Source organism: Amborella trichopoda, chromosome 11 (assembly GCF_054954075.1).
Source record: "Amborella trichopoda isolate Santa Cruz 75 chromosome 11, AtrichopodaSantaCruz75HAP2 v2.0, whole genome shotgun sequence".
Lineage (NCBI taxonomy): Eukaryota > Viridiplantae > Streptophyta > Magnoliopsida > Amborellales > Amborellaceae > Amborella > Amborella trichopoda.
The window spans coordinates 6,153,737-6,174,413 of record NC_142346.1 but is presented as its reverse complement, the minus strand read 5'-3'; the positions used below and the strand labels follow the sequence as shown (position 1 = coordinate 6,174,413).

Here is a 20,677-nt window from a genome sequence, read left to right as displayed (position 1 = left end):
CCCATGCCAGTTGGTTTGGGGCACCCAAGATTTCGAGGCCTCGCCCGTATCAGAACCATGGCTGTTTTTACACCGTGTCCTCTGTTGTTCTCTCTTCAAACTTGACCAAGTCTTGGCTTGGTTGAACTAGAGTTTTACTGATCTAAGGCTGAAAGTTGGTTTCAGGGGGCTTGATCTACGGTTGAAAGTTAGTTTCAAGGGGCTAGGTTGCTTCTTTAGATCTAGGGTTTGCTCTTTGCTTTCACTATTTCTCTCTGGATTCCCTGGGCACATTGTCTAAAGTGTAACACATGGTTTAACCCTAAAGTGGTTGACCAAAACCTATTTTTAAAGGCCCAAAATTGGTTGGAATGGATATATTTTAATAACAAAAAGATATGCCAGGATATTGGATCACAGGATAGGGACCATGGACTACGGTGTTCTATGATTTAGGGATATTATGGAATAATATGGTCCTAAGAGTTTTCTAAGGTTGGGGAAAACATGGAATTTACCATATTTTTTATTTAAAATGGGTTGTCTACAAGATGCAATGAGTTAGGTCATTGGGAGAGCAAGTTAAACCATTCACGTTTTCTGAGGCCCACTTACTTATATGGTTGAGAGGCTATTATGCATAGGACTTTCATATATAGTGTCCTTATAAGTACGGTGCATTCAGAAAAAAGCCCTATCTCATCTCTCTCTCTACCCCTTCTTGAAATTACCATGAATTACCTCTCACCATCATCTCTCTGATCATCTCCCCCATTGTCATATTTCATTTCTTTTCTTTTCCTCTCTACCCCTCTTGAAATTCCTTGACCTATCTATCACCCTCATCTCTCTATTCTCTACTGGCCCCTCCTCTGCTTCTTATGAGCGGCAGTACGTTTCCAAGGGACATTTTAGACTTGAGTTTGGCGGCATAGAAGCACCTGGCTCCATCCTTCTCAGTGGAGCCCCTTCGCAAAATATCCAGCCAAATGCTTAACAAGATATGGCTGTGATGCCCCTATTTCTTTTGTCTACTTCCTGCAAACTTGTAATTTTAACTTTATTTCTCATCTGCTGCTTTTCTATCACTTCTCTTGTATTCTGAGCACCCAACTTGTGGGCTGCCATTTTTACGACTTATGTGGTACTGTAAATATTATCTATATTTATTCAAAGCCAAACAATTTCAAAAAAATAAAAGGATTCCTTTGCTCATGATTGGTGGTCTGTCCAATAATGCCCATAAGTTTTGAATAGAGCTGTCATTTTCTGTCCCATTTGGACAGTTGAACTACTTCAACAAGCAAGGGATATATCTAAAAATAAGGGATATATATATACACACACCCACATGCATATATACACGGCATTTTGTTGGTCGGGGGTTAGAAAAATCCATGCCTCTTGAGCAGTGGAGCAGAGGAAAAGAACAGGCCTGCTCCCAGCATTTGGTCCCTTCCAAAAGGGGGCCCTTAAAGTTATGAACTTAGGATGAAGTTGAATATAATGATATGAAGATATAAAACATCAACAAACATTTTTAAAAAAATCTACAAACGCTTCCCTTTGCATTGAAGGGAGAATTACCTGAACTACAATCCAAGGAATCAGTTGTTTACTATTTACTTCGGCTGAGAATAAGGTTGAAGTGGGTGGCTTTGATGGAAGTAGAGATCAATTTTTAGCAATGTCCACCATGATTTGATGCAGATATCGCATCACTAGATGAATGATTGTGTTCCTAGTCAAGATTTTCCACTATGCCTGTTATAATGAGACAATACTGCACCTGTTTAGGAAAAAGCTAGCCCTCCAATTGGTTTGTGCATGCTGGATTTTCTTCTTATTTGAGTAGTGACGAGGATAGTTCAAAGCTTTTAAATATGAAATTGTTCTCTCTTTTGCATTTACGTATAATGGGGCAGATTTTGGGTCTTAGCTCTTTGGCTTTGGCAAGGATACTATGCTGAAGTTGCTTGTTAACAATTTTTAGACTTAGCTTTAGACTCTTTTATTTTTGGTTTCTATGTTGAAACAGGAGTGTCTCTCTTTCTTCATAAAGTCATTAACCATGTTTAAGTCGTTGATATTAATTACCTTCCCTACACAATAAATAACAATGAAAGAGCCAATTGTGAGTAACAAGGCTTTACTTGGGAAATGGTGGTGGCGCGTTGCTACCCAAATAGACCAGTTATGGATTGACATTCTGAAGCACAAATATCATCTTGCACCTTCTTCATGGGTACCGGAGTATAGGGCAGACAATAGATTCTCTGGGACTTGGAAATCAATCTCCTCCTCCTTAGCCTCTTTCAAAAGCCTCATTTGCTTCCACCCTAGATAGGGTAGCTGCGTTCATTTGTGGCACGACCTTTGGTTAGGCCAAGAATCCCTCAAAATCCAATACCCAGAACTCTGTTCTCTTGCTTGCTTCCAAGAGACATCGGTGGCAGATGAGATAACCTATGCCGGCTTTTTTCGAACCTGGAACCAGGTGTTAAGGAGAGCCTTATCGATTCAGAAATTCTGCTTTTCTCTGAGCTGACCATTACCCTTCAAAATTGTTTCCTTGCTTTTCAAGGTCCGGATCTCATTATTTGGACTCCTTCTCCCTCTAGTACCTTCTCGGACTCACCACCTACTTTCCCTCTTTCTCCTACATCCCCTGCAGCTCAAGCTTGGGCATCTCTCGCCTCTCCCAAAATCTAGATATTCATGTGGCTAGCTCTTTCCCAAAGGATGCTCACCATCGACCATCTTCAGAAAAGAGGCATTCCCCTTTTAAATCGACGTTTTTTGTGCACTATGGATGAAGAGAGCAATGCCCACCTATTCCTTCGCTGCCCATGCGCCGACAAGCTCTAGTGTAAAGTCCTTCGCTTATTCAAATGCCAATGAGTCTTATCCGCCAATTTATCCCAGCTCCTAAACTATCTTCAACCATTCCCCTGGCCTAAAGCAAACATTTTATTATGGAAATCTTCGGTGAAAACCACGGTTTGGGCCTTGTGGATCGATCGGAACAATAGGATATTCCGGGGTAAACACTTATTTGGGGAATGCCTTTTCTCCAAGATGAAATCCTGGATTGTTTTCGGGGCAACCAATCACATGAGCTTCAAAGGTGTACCCCACTTTGCCTTCTACCAAAATTGGGAAGCCATTCTTCTTTTTAGACCTAATCGATTACCTCGGGCTTCCTTATGGAGACCTCCCGACCCTGAGCACCTTAAACTCAACTTCAATGGCTGCTCCCTGGGCTCCAAGACCACCTGGAGCTGGGTCCCTTCTCAGGGACCACACCAAAGCCACCCTTGGTTTCACATCCAAGAATATCGGTCATGCCGACTCAATGACTGCTGAAGCTCGGCTTTATTGGAGGGGGTTAGGCTTCTACTTCCCTTTAGACATGCCCTGATTATCATTGAGGGAGTAATAAAGTTATTGGCTGGGCATCAAACTCTTCTCGCTTCCCTTGGACCTTGGCTCACATTTTTGATGAAATTGCACATATATGCAGGGATATGCTGTCTCATGGAGGCATGTTTGGTGGGAATCAAACCAGGAAGCCGACACCCTCGCTAAAGAAGCCACGTCTATGGATAATTCCAGAACCTTTTCTGATGGCTCATTTTTTATGGCCTCTTTATGTTACGATCTTGTTATTAGGTTATTAGAAAGGCCTTTACTTCTGTGTTATATTGCACCCCTTTAGGTTGCTTTTTGCATATAGAGCTTCAGCCTATGGATAGCCTATTTATTGGAAAACTTGTATCTTCTTTAATATCAATACAATGTTAATTTTTTTTTAAAAAAATGTTATCTAGATGGATCTCCAAGCTATCGAATTTTGTCTTTAGTTGGTTATCATCAATCATGTTGATCATTGTGTCAAAACAATGAGACATTCCTTTGGCTCGACATATCTACATATCTAGCTTGAATAAGGTGATGGAACCCATCTTTGAAATATTTTTTTTGTCTTCCTTGATTGAAAGAATTTTTTTTGAAATATTACTCAAGAAGATTTAAGGGACCAAGCCAGTCATGGTATGAAATCAGTTACATGCATGTGAATATGTGTATATGTTTATATCTGCATGTGCTTGTAAGAGCATTTTGCATTTTGCATTTTGCATGAGTATCATAGCTCAATTCTCTATTGATATTTTATGTATACCTGATCTTTTATGATGGCCATTGTCATCACTTATGTTTGTCACAAAAAAAAAATGTATATATATATAAGAAAAGATTTTAAATGGATTTCCTTCGTATCTTTTGCAGACGTTCATCAGAGATATCCCTCGTCATTCGTCAAACAATGGAGGCTTGTATACTGACTCACCTTATGCCTCGGTCTCAGGTCTTATATCAAGGACTTGCTTTGTATTTTACTTATCTTTTCCTTACTTCTTGCTTTTATTCTTTGGTATATGTGTGTGTGTGTGTGTTTGGAAGATACTACAAAACGCCTATAGGCGAAAATGAACAGTGATTTCGCCTACCCTCATAACCATTAAAACTTTATCGCACAGTCACAATTTTTCAGTAGTGTTTCAATTTTTATTTTTATTTTACTAATCAGAATGATCTGAAATTTGGAACATGTGTACATCTTAGTGATGTTCACCTAATAAAAATATGAAAAAAATAATTCGTAAAATATAATTGATCAAAATACCCCTGTAAATTTTTGGGGGTATTTTGATCAATTTATATTTTACAAATTATTTTTTTCATATTTTTATTAAGTGCACCTCACTAAAATGTACACATGTTCTAAATTTTAAGTAATTTGAATTTGTAAAAAAAAAAATTAAAAATTGAAACACTATCGGACAATTGTGACCGTGCGATGAAGTATGGATGGTGATGAGGGTAGGCAAAATCACTATTCTTTTTTGCCTATAGGCGTTGGGAAGAGTTTTTCTATATATATATATATCATCATCATCATCATCAAAGCCTTTTCCCAACTAATCGATTCCACATATCCTAGTTTGCCGTTCTGCTCTATTAAGGGCCATACCCTCAGTGAAGCCATAAGTCCCCATATCTTTTCGTACTACTTCCAACGATGTTCGTTTGAGCCTACTCCTTGCTCTTTTTGAGCCTTCTACTTGAACTAACTCGCACCTCCTAACAGGTGTTATGCTGGGTTTACGCCACACATGGCAATCTCACCTAAGTCTACCCTCTCTCATCTTATCGTCTGTTGGTGCCATCTCAACATCCTCATCTCTTCTATATTCATTTTATTTGTATATTGTTTTTTGACCACCCAACATTCCGCCCCTTATATCACAGCTGGTCTCACAACTGTCCTATAGAACTTTCCCTTCAGCTTTATTGGTATGTGGCGATTACATAAAGTCCTAGTTGCACATTTCCACTTTGCCCACTCAGCTCTAATTCTATGTGCGACATCTTCTTCAATCTCTCTATTTTCTTAGATTATCGATCCAAGATATCGAAAGTACGCTCTTATTAGAATTTTTTGGCCGTATATATATGTGTGTGTGTGTGTATATATGTTTATATCTTTGAGATTTTTTAATATGCTTGGCAGATTGACATCTATGTGCAAGTTCTTCAAGCTGATGGAGGTAAAAAAAAAGGAGCTTTTTGACATTGTCATTGATTTTTTGTAAAATGATGTAACAAAATTTTTTATATTTCAGGAAAATATTCTCCTTTCCATGTTTTTTTTGATAAATAACTTAATCTTATATCTATTATTGCTGTTAGAATTGCATATATTTGTATCCAGGCTAATTGTAAAATTTGGTTAGTTGAACCATATGCTGCACTCGAGTGGCTGTAAGAGGTGAACGAGAGGTTCCATCCTTGAACAATGAGTCTGCCAGATCATTGGACTCCACACATATACGCTTGAATTGAAGGTCATAGTCCTATTGGAGCATTGCTGAAAAATCTCTTGAAAATAGATGTCAATTTTCATGGGCAGTCTACCTTCCCTATTCTTGTTCCTTCATATAAACTAATCGAAGGTAAGTAGATACGCATGAATTAGAATTTCCTCGGAATAACTAAGAAATTGGAATAAGCTCTCGACAAATTTTAGGAACAAAGAAAACATTAAATAAATAGATAGGACCATAGGATGAGTGAATTGTTACACTTCCTATATGAGTGATATTAAGGGAGGTTCCATCACTAATCATAATAGAGCCCCTACCGGAGTAAGGAATTAGGGATGAGAATATACCACTATCACCTGAAACATGATTTACAGCACCGCTATCCCACAAACCGACCTGTCTCTGTACGTGACATGATGGTTGAGTTCTCCGCAGAATGATTTAGGGCAGCAACTTGATTTTCAAGTGGGTGGGTTTTATAACAATCAAAGCAGTTAACAGCTGTATGATTCGTCCTTCCACATATCTTGCAAACAACACCACCATCTGAAGCGACATATGATCCAGTAGGTAGCAAACCATGACTCTGATTGGGATGAAAATTAGTTCTTCCACCTAGACCTCGACCTCCACGTCCTCTACCTCTTCCATTGTGATTCATATGGCCTGTATTGAGAATTTGTAGTAGAAGACTTTTCCAATTAGGGTTTAAGGTTGAATAACACTTCATGTTGCTACAATAATTGTTGCAATTCACTAAACGAGGGAAATGGAGTCTTTATCATCACAGAGGGAGCAAACACTGTATAATCATCCCCTAGACCTCTCAAAATGTAATGGACCTTGTCCCTTTCACTTAGAGGATCTTACACTATAGCAAGCTGATTATAGGGCTTTTATCTTGTTATAGAATTCTGAGATTGACATGTTAATTCTTTTACAAGCATGAAGCTCACTTTAAATATGCATTCTTAGGGCTTCTGCTGCCTGAGAAAATAAGTCAGGAAGTGCCTCCTTTAATTCTGCAGCAGTTGGTGAATTAATTATTTGAGGAATAAGTTCCTTTAAAAGAACGGAACAAATCCAACTGATGAGATTTGGGTCCTTAGATACTCAATCATCATAAGCAAGGTTGGGTTCAACAACTTTTCTTAGTGTTCCAGCTTCACTAATATCTTCGTTTGTAAGAAACTCAACTGGAGGCTTTGATGATCCATCAATGTGCCCCAACAACTGCCGGCCTCTTATAAAAGTTAGAAGGAAACCTTTCCAAGTAAAATAGTTAGTTTAACATGTATGTATTGAGGATTAGGAAGACTAATAGAAGTAGAAGAAAATGACAAGGCTATTATTAACAGAAAAAGAAACAGCAAGAGAGCGAGGGATTTCAAGAAAGATGAAAGAAGGGAAAGACACCAGCAGCTAAGTTTTGATTAGCAAGAGATACAAAAGCAGTTAGGATTTTGAAAAAGATAAAAAGGAGAACAGCAGTTAGGATTTTTCTTTTTTTAATAGAGAGAAATATATGGCCTTAAAAGAAAGAACATTAGCATGAACAGTAGAATGAGTAGTAGCATGAACACTAACATCAGCAATACAATGATATGGAACTCAACCACCTAGCCTTGAGCCCATTCCTGCATCCTACAACAAGTTGTTGAACTTGACTCTTTCTAAAGCTTATGTTACTGAATTGCCTCTACTTCAATCTGCAAGAATTTGCTACTTGGTTTACAGTATGATCAATATGCTTTATGCTTCCTATCATTACTAATTTTCATGCCTGGTCCTATATTTATTAGTTTAGAGGTGTCTCGTCTGCATCCTTACTTTTAAGTGGTATGCTACATTACATATGTTCAAATGGAAACTTTCATCAATTTTCATTTCTATGGTGATGGGTTTTGCTATAGTTTTCATATTTAGAAGCCTGAGCATTTCCTTCTTGTTTTTCTTTGCAGGAACAAGGTCTGCATGTATCAATGCTGCCACATTGGCTTTGGCAGATGCTGGAATTCCAATGCGCGACCTAATTACATCATGCAGTGCTGGATACCTTGTCAACACTCCTTTGTTGGGTGATTTGTTTTAATGCTTCTAAGATGTATCTGAAGTCTGAACTGCTGATTAAATTATGGTTATTGATTTATTAGAAAAATCAATAATATATGGCTAACTGTTCAATGGTCAGATCTGAATTATGTGGAAGATAGTGCTGGAGGTCCAGATTTAACTGTGGGTATTCTAGCAAAAATGGATAAAGTAACGCTTCTTCAGGTCCTAACCAATAACTTCTTTTTATTTGAATTATATACATGGAAATATATATGTGTGTACTGTACACACACACACACATACATATATATATATATATATATATATATATATATATATATATATATATATATATATATATATATGGGATTGCATACAATGAGACCATTTACTTTTGATACAAGGAGGTCACAATTATTTATAACCATCCGATATGAAATCTCATTGCTTGGTGTGTCACAAAGTTCAAAAAAATTTCTTTTGAAATTTGTGCATGGTCAATGGAATAAATGCCATCATTCAATTTCACATCTAATGGTCAAGATTAATTGTGACCACCTTGTACCAAAGGCAAATGGTCTTATTGGATGGTTTTCCTATATATATATAAATTGTGAAAGTATGACATTTAATTTACCTTCGACAACACTTATGTGTGAATAATTGAACCAATCATCGGTTATTCAATAAATCAGAAATGATGATTGAAATGGGAAACTGAATACTGATTATCCATTATTACAAGATTCTGGTTATTAGTCTTAAATTCTCAGTGAATAAGTTAATTGTAAATGACTTTGTTTATTCTCATGGGGGGGTAGATGTGCTCAACGACTGCTGTACTCAAGGTCTTGCGCATAGCTAGTATAAAGTCATTCACAAATCTAAGAGTAATGCAAGTCAAGGATATTGTCTAATGTGATCTCACTGGTACAAGGTAATTTTCTCATTTTTAAATTGTAGCATCACTTGCCTGCAAGTTGGTTGGATCTAGTCATAGAGTAAGCATTCTTGGCATTGAAGTGAGGGAGAGGATGGAATTACTATGATCAAGTGAGAATATGGAATTACTATGATCAAGTGTCTGGGTTTTATTTTTTGTTTTTATTTATTTTATATAGAGTAAGGAGAGATTCATAAATCAAGTTTTACATGACAAAAAGAGATTTCTACATTGTGAAGGAGGAATATAAAATGAGATTGAATAGAGAAAGTGGAATGGAATTACTATGATCAAGTGTCTGGGTTTTATTTTTTGTTTTTATTTATTTTATATAGAGTAAGGAGAGATTCATAAATCAAGTTTTACATGACAAAAAGAGATTTCTACATTGTGAAGGAGGAATATAAAATGAGATTGAATAGAGAAAGTGGAGATAGGTAGAAGAGAAACATAATAAATTGTATCTACAGCCAGGGCCAAGGATTCCTATAGATCTTATTCATGTGGTGAACTCGGGCCCCCCTCCATGCCTGCCACACAATTAGCACCACATATGGCTCTCACTCTCTACTAATCAAAGGCGATGGGTTCCTCTTAGCTAAATCCTATGGTTTAAATTCAGACTTGGATAAACTTTTACTTTTTCAATGAAGTAAATTGAAGGGGAATTAGGTTTAGAAACTTATGAGGGATGAGGGTCTGATATCCACCCTTGATCTATGACAGCTAGCCAAGGGACGGATGGCTGGACTGAAATATTCTCTTCATCTTATAGATCACTAATATCAACGAGACAACGACCCATATTGCTCCAAGTTAAGAAGAATATTCTAGACTCCCATGAAACTCTAATCCAACTCCATAAATATGGGTCTTGGGCACCCCATTTTCATTACTCACCAAAGTAGTGTTAAGCTGCAAAAATTGCCTTAACCTCCATACTTAGTGTCCACGCCACACCTTGGCTCTCTTCCTCCCTCACCTTGGTTCGTGGTGTGTTATTCCCTTGAGTCTTGGCTTGATACCATCCCACACTATCCTGCACTGCACTTTCCCATCACATTCTTTGTGCATAGTTTGACCTATCATCCATGATGGACCCCCACGCCACCTCTAAGTGACTGAAATCAGTCACATATTTCCTCAACTTCAGTCACATTTGGCTGCTCCTTGGTTTTCATTGTGTTGGTCATTTAAGACCCTTGTAGCGTACTAGTTGTGTGCTTGATTACCTTGTGTTTCGAGTACCATTCACTTTCATTTGGCAAATCAAGCAAGAAAGTCTCAACCCACTCCTCCCATATTTTCTTAGCCCTCTGGAGAGACCTTTGAGTGGATTTGGGGTGTTCCCATGGTTGCAGCATGCGGAGCCACGATCCGAGTGCTATCGAAGGAAGTGATTAGGCTTGGGGTGTTGCAATTCTTTGGGGTAATGTTATGGCATTTGGATGTATTTTTGGCTTCCCATGGTTCCATTGATTTCTTGTGCATGTTTTTATTTTTTGATATAAAGAGATTGCAAATGTTGTCCATGTAATGAAGTTGGAGTTTTGTGTTGAAGTTGAATCTATACATGTGCTGAATTTTGTATAGTTGACATCATATTGTACATTGCAATCTCTATTGTGTCAATGAATGGAAAGTGGTTTGGGGGCATGCTAGTGTAAGTCCTTGGGCGTTGTTTCAGCTGTAATCAAGTTTTCTTTTGTGGCCTTTGTCTTGCATTTCTTAGTTATGAATGACTTAACTGGGAACCTACAGGATGAGGTATCGTGGTGCATGTTGGTCACATGTGACAGAGTTTTAATTGATGAGACCCGAAACAACGTTAACACAAAGTTCAAACTTAGAACTTTGGAGGGATGCTCTATAATCTAAAAGTTTTAAAATTAGTCAGACTTAGACAGAGTATGTGAAGTGCAAGGTTAGTAATAATAGGAGTAGAGACGAGGAAGTAGTTAAGATTGACGGTCAGGAAGTACAAAAAATATTGCACTTTCAATATCTTGGGTCGATAATCCAGGAAAATGGAGAGATCGAGGAAGATGTTGCACACAGAATTAGAGCTGGGTGGGCGAAGTGGAGATGTGCAATTGGAAATTTATGTGATCGCCGCATACCAATGCGGCTGAAGGGCAAGTTCTATAGGACAACGGTGAGACCAGCTTTGCTCTATGGGGACTCATAGAATGAGTGTTGCGGAGATGAGGATATTGAGATGGATGAGTGGCAAGACAAGAAGGGATAGAATTCGAAATGAATCTATTCGAGAGAATTTAGGCGTGGCACCAATAGGCGATAAAATGAGAAAGAGTAGACTTAGGTGGGTTGGCCTTGTGTGGAGCCGACCAAGTACAACACCTGTTAGGAGGTGCGCGTTAGTTCAAGTGGAAGGACTGAAAAGGGCAAGGGGTAGGCCCAAAAGGACATGGTTGGAAGTAGTCCGAATATATATGGGGATTTATGGCCTCACTGAGGATATGGCCTTTAATAGAGTATAGTGGAGAACTAGGATTCATGTAGCCAACCCCAATTAATTGGGAAAAGACTAAAATGATATGATGATGAAGTAGTCTTCTGGATGTAGAACATAGTTTTCTTTTGAAAAATTCCATACCGAGAAAAGCTACATATGATCCTTCAGATTCAATATCTACTTAATTTCAATCTTTCAGTTTACTACTAATACCAATCTTTATTTCTAAAACGTATTGGTATAAAAAGGATTTGGAATCGGTAATATAGTATGTAATTTGTAAGAATAATTTGGATAGAAATTATATTGTTTCTTTTTTGGTCAAATCAATGATTCATTTTCTTTTACTGTGTTGCTTATTTGAAAAACATTTGCATTTAGAGAGAGCATATAAGGAGATAGTGATCTGATTGCGGGGAGTTTTGTTTTCAAATGATCTTTGTATCAGAGAGCGTATGGGATGAGCTGGATGAGGTAGATGTTGAATTAGCTTGAGTTATCCTACCTAAACCCTCTCTTCATATGGTCTCTTGCAAGAGGTACCCTAAACTCTCTTTCTTGGTATTGTAGTATTCTAGTTGAATTTCACATGCCCGCCCATTGACTGTCGCTTATAATGTAGAATAGAAAAAGGGTCTGTGCTTGTGACTGAGGCATTCTTTTGAGAGTACGTGTAGAGTCTAGAGATTTGCCCATTGACTGCAGCCTATGTACATGGTGTGGCTTGCATTAATTAGTTGTTCATTCCCAACTGGAGTTTGTTTAATCACTAGAGTATTGGTTGTGATGGTTAATAAATTGGGTGACATTTGCTACATTGTCTCCTCGTTAACTCTTGATGCATTTATTTGGAGAGTTTGAAAAGAAACAAATAAGTGTATCACCCATGTATTATAGTAGTGAATTATTTGCTAAATTCTCATCTTAGATATTTGGGCTATGGGGCATTCTAATGGTGGTGGAGAACTCTGTCATTGCTCTAATGGCAATTAACATCATGCATGCTTTGAGGTTTAATAAAAACCATGATACTTTTGCTATTTCCAATTTCCATTATAATGTTTATTTGTGGGGAATAATCAACTCTTCTTTTAGTTTTCTGCGTGGGTTGATACTGTTTGAAGTTGATACTGCTGGTTTTGGTGGAAGGATGGAACAAGTGGTTTCCATCTCTCCCGCCAACCGTGGTGGCTTAGCAATGGGCAGATTTTTTTTTGCTTTTGTAGTTCAGCTGCCGTAGGGTTCAAACTTGGAACACTGTGCTGCAATTTAGCAACACTGTAACTAGATGCCCAATTGTTTAGCTATTAGCGAGATTGTTGACGGTTGAATTACTGTGTATCTTTGAGTTTGCCCATCTAGAGCAAAGCAAACTTAGGCTGTTTAACTAGCAATTGGGTCGGCAATGACCCACGCTTGGGCTTGAGTATCCTGTGCGGCTGTGCCTAGCCCGACCCTGGTCCCTATGGGGCTGGCTCGGGTCTGGACCATGCCAAAGAGGCCTTGGCCGCTTGGTTCGGGCCAGATCGGGCCTAATAGACCTTGAGAAGAAAAAAAAAGGGAAAAAAGGGGCCTAGCCAGGCCTAAACTTGTTGTGCCCCTGGCCCGGGCCTAGCCCAACCCGGTTCTTGGACTATATTTTGTGGCCCACGCCCAGTTTTTTAGGGCTGGGCCGACCTGCCCTCTCGGTGAATTTTCAGCCCTACTATTCGATATTGGAGTCAACATTATTTTCCGTGTGATGAGAACCCACTATTTTACCTTGATCTAGATCTATTGTGTAACTGTTTCCCTTAACTTCTTTTTATTTTATAAATTATTTATCATCAAAAAGAAATACCAGGAAAATTGTGAATAGTTTACCAGACTTTGGAATGAAATGGATTATTAACTTCTCTAAACTCTTTTCAAATCTTGTTGTCAGACTTAACAAGATCTAAATAACACTTGCGGGATTTTAATCAGAGTAATAAATAATCAAATTGGGGGTTTCTTTGAGCTTACAGATATCATCAAAATTCAAAATTTGCAACATCTTAATTAAAACCAAGAAAGCATGATACATATTCTAATTGTTTATATTCTAATTGTTTGTAACAAATATTTCAAAAAAGGACATTCTTCAACTAGTAAAAGGAAGTCATATTGTACTTCCAATTTATGATATGAAAAAAGGGCCAAGATCAATTAATTTGTTCTTATATCAACTAAGTTGGTTGCCTGGTGTAACTGATGTTTTTTTTTTTCCCTTTGCCCTTATATCAACTAAGCTGGTTGCCTGGCGTAACTGATTTGCTTGTTTGATCGAGTATTGCAGTTTAGTGAATGCGGTACTCGTTCCATTTATAGCATTATAGCTTAGTATATGACCTGCACCATAGAAAATGTTTGGGATCTTTTCTTTTGTAGAATTTACCCCTTAAGGTTCTAACCTTGCTTTCTGTACAGTATCTTCAACTAGTTCTGGTTTATCTGAGTCTTGTGTCTTCATCTATTGAGTATTATCAACGGGTTTGAATGTAAGACTTACTGATAACTCACACCAATGTAAGACCTACTGATAACTCACACCAATGAGTTATCCAAATACTTCCTGCTAGTTATGCTTTGTCTTTTTTTTAGATTTATTTGCTCCTTCTTTGCATGGATTTGCTCGAATGCAGATGGACGCAAAACTACCAATGCATATATTTGAAAAAGTCATGCAAGTAGCAATGGAGGGATGCAGGGCAGTTGCTCAATACATCCGAGAAGTATGAAATTACTCCTATGACCTCATATGCATCTCAATATTTCATAACCGTACCTTTTATGTAGTGTATTTATACCATGATGGATTTTGGATTGCCTCGTATAATTAATCTTTATTTTCTAGCCTCTAGAGTTAATGATTAAGCATGGTCTTTCGAGATTGTAAACTAATTTTATCATACATATGTTTGTCATACTCTTTAAAGCAGAAATTCTTGGCTATTGAAATTTTTCAGTGTTTATGACCATTGCTTGGACTAATGATGTATTGACATGTGGAGTGACCAAGTTTCTTTTGTACTTTTCAGCATATACATGCTGCTGCTAATGTACTATCTAATATTCTTTTATTTTAGGCATCTCTTTTACCCATATACATGCTGCTACTAATGTAATATCCAATATTATTTTCTTTTAGGCATATATAGTAACTCCTGTTTCTGATCAATAGAATGATCATTTCATGCAAATTTAGTCTAGAGAATGGTAAAGATCACTTGGCTGTTTATTTAATCTGGCAAAGTTGGATGAACATCATTTCACTTGGGTTGAAGGAGAAATGATAATAGGCAAAATTATTGGCTCCTTAGATCTCTCCTTTCAAATCCCCATACTAAATTTAGGAGCACAGCTTTGTCCATATTTCGTCACTCTAGTCCATTTTCCATTTATCAACTGAGAAGGTTACTCTTGACTGCCAGTGAAACCTCCTCAATTTGGCATCAAAATCATTCATGTAAGGAGCAACAACATTGTCAAGGAAGCTTCTAATGAATGGGAAGTGGTCATGTCCATAAAATTGTCGCTTGCTTGACTCATTGTTCTGCATCTTAGAAGTTTTTGTTTTATAGTAATGACAAAAATACGGTTTGCGAGCCTAAATCAATATCCTAAAAACTAGCATTAGCCCCCTTAGAAACGGGTTCAACGCTAGGTGGTCAGGGTTGCAGGGTTCCAACTAACCAAAAGAAAAAAAAAAAGGTCTCCTTGGCCATATATACACTTTTAACGTCATTGTAAAATTGACATACCTGGGGATGGCAGCATTTTGCTATTCCCCACACATCTATCGGCTAAGATCTATTTTCAAGGATCTTGAATCACACTGATTTCTTGCATTGGGCAATGATCTGCCACCAATGTGTAAAAAGCATCATTGTGGGTCAAATGAGAAAGTCCTGACTTAGTCCAATCTGCTTGAACTGGCAGTTCTACTGGTTGAACTGGTGTACCAATATGAAATTTAGGAAAATGTAAGGAATATTGTTTAGCGAGTGTTCAAACAGTTCTCTCTCTCTCTTTCTCTCTCTCTCTCTCTCTCTCTCTCTTGTTTCTTCGATAACAAAATTGGCTTCTTCAATACTACCCAACCATCTTTCTACTAAGTACAATAACCCACAATCCTTGCCCTCAACCCAACCTCATAAGCTTTCCTCCCCCCCCCTGGGAAAAATAAAAGGAAAGAAAAACAAATCCACAACCAAGTGAGCAAGCAGGCCCAGACCTACCCTATTCTAGTCCTATTAGAGAGACTAGGCTACCCTCTAAAGAATAGGGCGGTCTCTCTTTCCCCCTCTAGACATTGCCTGATATCTTGGTAATTGTGGAGTCCAAGTTTCCTTCCTCTATCCTCCCCAACATTCACAAAATCTAGGATAGGTGTCTCTGTTAGCGGATTGTTTTAGGAGCCCTAGGCTCTTTGGGAGGTTAGGGATCCCTCCCTCCACTCCCTTATCTCTTGTAACAGTGGAACATACTCGGTTTTGATTGTCGTGTCTAGAAACTCCAACATGTTCTTGTGGAAATTCATCGCTTTATATGGTCCCAACATACCTAACCTCAGATGGCTTGAGTTTAATGCCATTGCCTCTCTCACACCAAGGCCATGGGTAATCAAAGGAGAATTCAACTCCATTTGATGGGACATGGGTTCATAAAATCTGTCACTGGCCAGCATTAATGCTAGTAGGGGTGGCAATAGGTGCGTCGACCCGGACCTGACCCGACTAGGTATAACATGGACTCGAGACCTGGGTCAATTCCAAGTAATCTAGACCAACAGGTTGGTCTGGGTTTGGTCCTCGAAATAAAAATAAATAAAAATTTGTTTTATATATTTTATGACATATAGTTTTTATATGTTCTATATAGTTTATACTTGTGTATATCAAGTTGGGTTAGGTTGGGTCCAAGTCATTTAGATCTGGACCCGATTGGTAGGTCCAACATTTGGACCCCCGGACCTGAACCTGGTTCAGGTCAACCTGCCGGGTCGTCAGGTTGACCCGACCCGATCCCTAACATTTGTATGAGGGGTTTCTTCATCTCTTTGAAGAACATCATCATGATCCCGTGCAATGTCTCTACTTTCACTTGGTCTAACCATTCCTTTGAACCCTCCCTAATTCAACTTGATAGATTCCTAGTTCCCATGCTAGGGAAGAGGTCTTTTTTTGGATGCCATTCCTGTGATATCTCCAAACCTACCTCTGACCATAAGTCTATTCTTCTAGATACTCTACCACATTGTTTAAGCCCCAAACCTTTTAGATTTGAACTCTCTTGGTTTGAATAACTGGGGGTTTGGTGACCTTCTTTGGTCTTTGTGAGCCTCTTTTTCTGTCCATGGTTGGAGGCTTCACACTCCTAAAAAATTTCTGCCTTCTCAAATCTGCCCTCAAATTTTGGTTTCGTAAGTCGGAACATTCAATGTAACTTCATTATGGCAAAATTAGTTTTGGTTGCTGAAATTACTGATTTGGACACCCTTGAGGAGCCTACGCCTCTCTATCCCTTTGAATTCTCTACGAACGTGATACGCAAGCCGATTCAATCTTCCTTAAAGAAGAAGAAATCTTTTGGTTTTAAAGATTCGGAGTGAAATGACTTTTTGTAGGAGATAGGAACAATGATTTTTTCCCACGAGATTGCTAGTTGCAGGTGTCAAGCAAATGCCATGACACAAATCTTTGTGGGTCATCAAAATTTCGAGGACGCCCCTGGAATTGATGCGGCCATCATATCTTCTTGCAAATCCTTTTCTCAACTGACATTCGGCCATCCATGTCAACCTTTCCTTTTGTCTCTGTCTACCAGGAGAAGCTATTTGGCTCGGCAGACCTTTTGGGCCAAATGAAATTGCCCAAGCCATCTCTAAGCTCGACGAAGATACGTCACATGGTCTTGATGGTGTAGCCATTTTCTCAGATTTTAGCTAACCATGGCCCCCAATTACCTTCTTTAATGAATTCTATCGCAGTGGTACTCTAACCAAGGAAATGAATGTTGCACACACAGCTTTAATGAATGTTACACATGCAGCTTTAATCCCCAAAATCAAAGGCAATAGTGACATCTTAGATTTCAAGCCAATTAGTCTCCCCTATTCCTCTTATAAACTTCTGTCCAAAGTCCTCAATATAGGAGTTCGAACGATGTCATCTCCCTAAATCAGAGTGGTTTTGTTCACAAGCGCCAAATCTTTGATGGTGCACTGGTTGCGCACGGCGCAATACACTCTAGACATCTTCTCCATATTACCGGTCTCATTCTTAAATTGGATTGGGAAAAAGTGTATGATCACGTTGACTAATCCATTTTGGGGTCTTTGCAAGATGGGTTTCCTTTCCAAATGGAGAAAATAGGTGTCTGGGTGTTCAAAAAGTCGGCTGCCCAGGTATAGGGTGCCCTCTATGAGGGGCCCATTTGTGTACATTTTATTACTCAGTAATACAATTATAGTCAACATTTCTCAAAAAAACGCCCCGCACTAGGCCTATGTCGCACCGCCTGGAGCAAAAAATATAATTTCCCTCTAAGAGTAGGGAAATATCATTTGGGGGCATATCCCCAGCCCCCCCCCCCCCCCCCCCCCCCTCCAAAAAAAAACCTTAGAGAATTCAATTAGTTCCCCAAAAAATCTACTTTTTTGGCTCAAAATTGATTTTCTTTTAAGTATGGCCTTACATTTATGAGGGAACTTCATGAGTGGTCTCTCTCTCTCTCTCCTCTCTTATTCTCTCTCTTAAGGGTTTGCTATTTTTGTGGCTATAATATATTTTTCTCTTGTTTGGCTATGTTCTAATTTATAATGCAAATTTAAAATTTATAATATATTTTGGGCTATGTTTGTGCTTTGAATCTAATTTATAATGCAATTTGAAAATATTACTCTATTGACTATGTCCCCAATTTTTAATGAAAAACGAAAAATTTATAATATATTTTCCCTCCCCCTTCTTCCCCCTTCCCTTTCCTTTCTTTTTACACAGTGACTGCCCAGGTCATTGGGCAAGCACCTAGGGAGCCACCTAGATGGTTGCGACCACCGACGACCTGGATGCCCATCCCCATCTTCTTGAACATTGCTCTATGCATATTTTTTTGTTCTCATAGTGGGTCTCCTAAAAGCCATTATGGTGATCAGAGTTCTCTGTCAAGGAGATCGCATTTCTCCTTTACTTTTCAACATTTTGGTGTCACCAGAGTTCTCTGTCAAGGTGACTCCATCTCACCTTTTCTTTTCACAATAGTGTCTAAGGTCTTTAGTAGGTCTCTTTTTAGGATTTATTCTAGAGGTTTACTCTTAGTTTTCAAACTGTAGCATACGAGAGATGACATTTGTCATCTACAGTACGCTGATGACACCTTGGGTTTCCTCGACGTGTCCATTGTCAAAATTGGCAGGCTCTGGTTGCTCCTTAGACGCTTCGAGTTGGCCGGGGGGGAAAAAATCAACATGGCCAAATTAAAGCTTTAAGAGAAACCATGTATGCAAAGGGCCTGAGCCATGTATGTTGGCCTGGCCCAGCCTGAGCCATGATTTTGATTCTATTTGTCTGCGCCTGGCCTGCCTTGATAGGGCCTAGGTGGGGCTCAGGCCCGACCCATTGCCACCCCTATCAGAATTCTGTTCTTGTATTAATAGAATTTGATTTCTGGCTGGGTGGGCGCCATCATCATGAGTAACATATGCTACATTGCATATATATATATATATATATATATATATATATATATATATAGAGAGAGAGAGAGAGAGAGAGAGGAAAAAATTTATATAAGGATGCAACCTTAATGTAGAACTACAAATGCCCCTCAAAAATCCATCGGAAAAGGTAATTTTAATGTCAAAAAACCCTTTGATTGATCATCTCGACATCGAGATGTATGACCATGAAAAATAAAAAGTTTTTAAGTCTCAGATATGGTGCATTTTACAACATATTATCTACACTGTCCATTTTCAAGATTTTCATATGTTTATAGATCTACTTGATTTTAACCATTTTTGAAATTTAAAATTTTATAATTAGGTATAAAAATAGATTTTGAGATAATCCTAAGAGCATTTTACATCAAAATTATATACCATGATAAAATTTGAAGGTGCACCTTACCTCTACAGCTACGGATGCATCTGTATGCCAAGTGCACCCATATATATATATATATATATATATATATATATATATATATATATATATATATATATATATATATATATATAATGGGAGCATCTACAAAACGCCTATAGGTGAAGTTCTACAATACTTCACCTAGACCTCATCACCGTCCAAAGTTCATCACACGGTTACAGTTGTCTGGTAGTATTTGAATTTTTTTTAAGTATTGTACTAATCAGATTTATCTAAATTTGGGACGTGTGTACATATGACCAAGTCGCACTAAAATAAAATATTAAAAAAATCAAAATAAAATGATAAAATTACCCCTGAAATTTATAGGGGTATTTTGTGTAATTTTAATCAGTCAAATTATTTGTTTTGTATTTTATTCATGTGCATATCACTAAGGCGCACATACCTACAAAATTTCAGATCATTATGATGTGTAAAAAAAATATTAAAATTCAAACACTATCAGACATCTGCGACCGTGTGATAAACTTTGAATGGTGATAAAGCCGTTTTTTTACCTATAGGCATTTTGTAGTGTTTTCCATAATATATATATATATATATATGAAAAATGTTGAGGTTAGCCCACTAGCTCATATCTATGTACGAGCCCAACGGCCCAAATTGAATTTGAGCCGATCTGATGGCCACAACCTCATTTTGTGTTTGAATTTTAATTTTTTTCTACAAATTCAAACCACTTGAAATGTTAAGTGTGTATTCTTTAAAATTAGGAGAATCTAAAAAAAATATCAAAAACATAATTTGTAAGAAATAATTTGACCAAAATACCCCTGAAAAGTTTTGGGGGTATTTTGGTCAATTTATTTTTTACAAATTTTTTTTAAATTTTTTTTATTAGGTGCGCCTTGATGAGATAAATGGATGCCTAAAATTTTAATTGATTTGGATTTATAGAAAAAAAAATTAAAATTTAAACACGAAATGAGGTCGTGATCGTCAGATCGGCTCAGATTCAATCTGGGCCATTGGGCTCATATGCAGATATGAGCTAGTGGGCTAACCTCAACATATTCCTATATATATATATATATATATATATATATATATATATATATATATATATATATATATATATATATATATATATATATATATATATATATTGTCACCTATTGTGATATTGCTCAAATACTGGCAAGTA

General features: G+C 37.8%; 1 protein-coding gene across 9 annotated transcripts in view; it reads left to right on the top strand.

Annotated features, from left to right (window-relative positions):
- The window catches only part of RRP41 (3'-5'-exoribonuclease family protein), a 46,986-nt gene that overhangs the window by 10,429 nt on the left and 15,880 nt on the right, over positions 1-20,677 (top strand). For 2 of the 9 annotated variants that reach the window (XR_016044115.1, XR_016044113.1), the window contains exons 6-12: positions 4,270-4,348; positions 5,555-5,591; positions 7,829-7,945; positions 8,059-8,144; positions 8,744-8,859; positions 11,790-11,880; positions 14,005-14,094. Coding sequence is in view for 3 of the 9 variants with exons in the window: in XM_020673758.2 (XP_020529417.1) it covers positions 4,270-4,348; positions 5,555-5,591; positions 7,829-7,945; positions 8,059-8,144; positions 14,005-14,094 (409 nt within the window). In the remaining 6 variants the exon portion in view is untranslated. The remainder of the gene's footprint in view (positions 1-4,269; positions 4,349-5,554; positions 5,592-7,828; positions 7,946-8,058; positions 8,145-8,743; positions 8,860-11,789; positions 11,881-14,004; positions 14,095-20,677) is intronic. The other 7 variants (XR_016044117.1, XR_016044116.1, XR_016044114.1 and 4 more) reach the window with 4 other exon arrangements.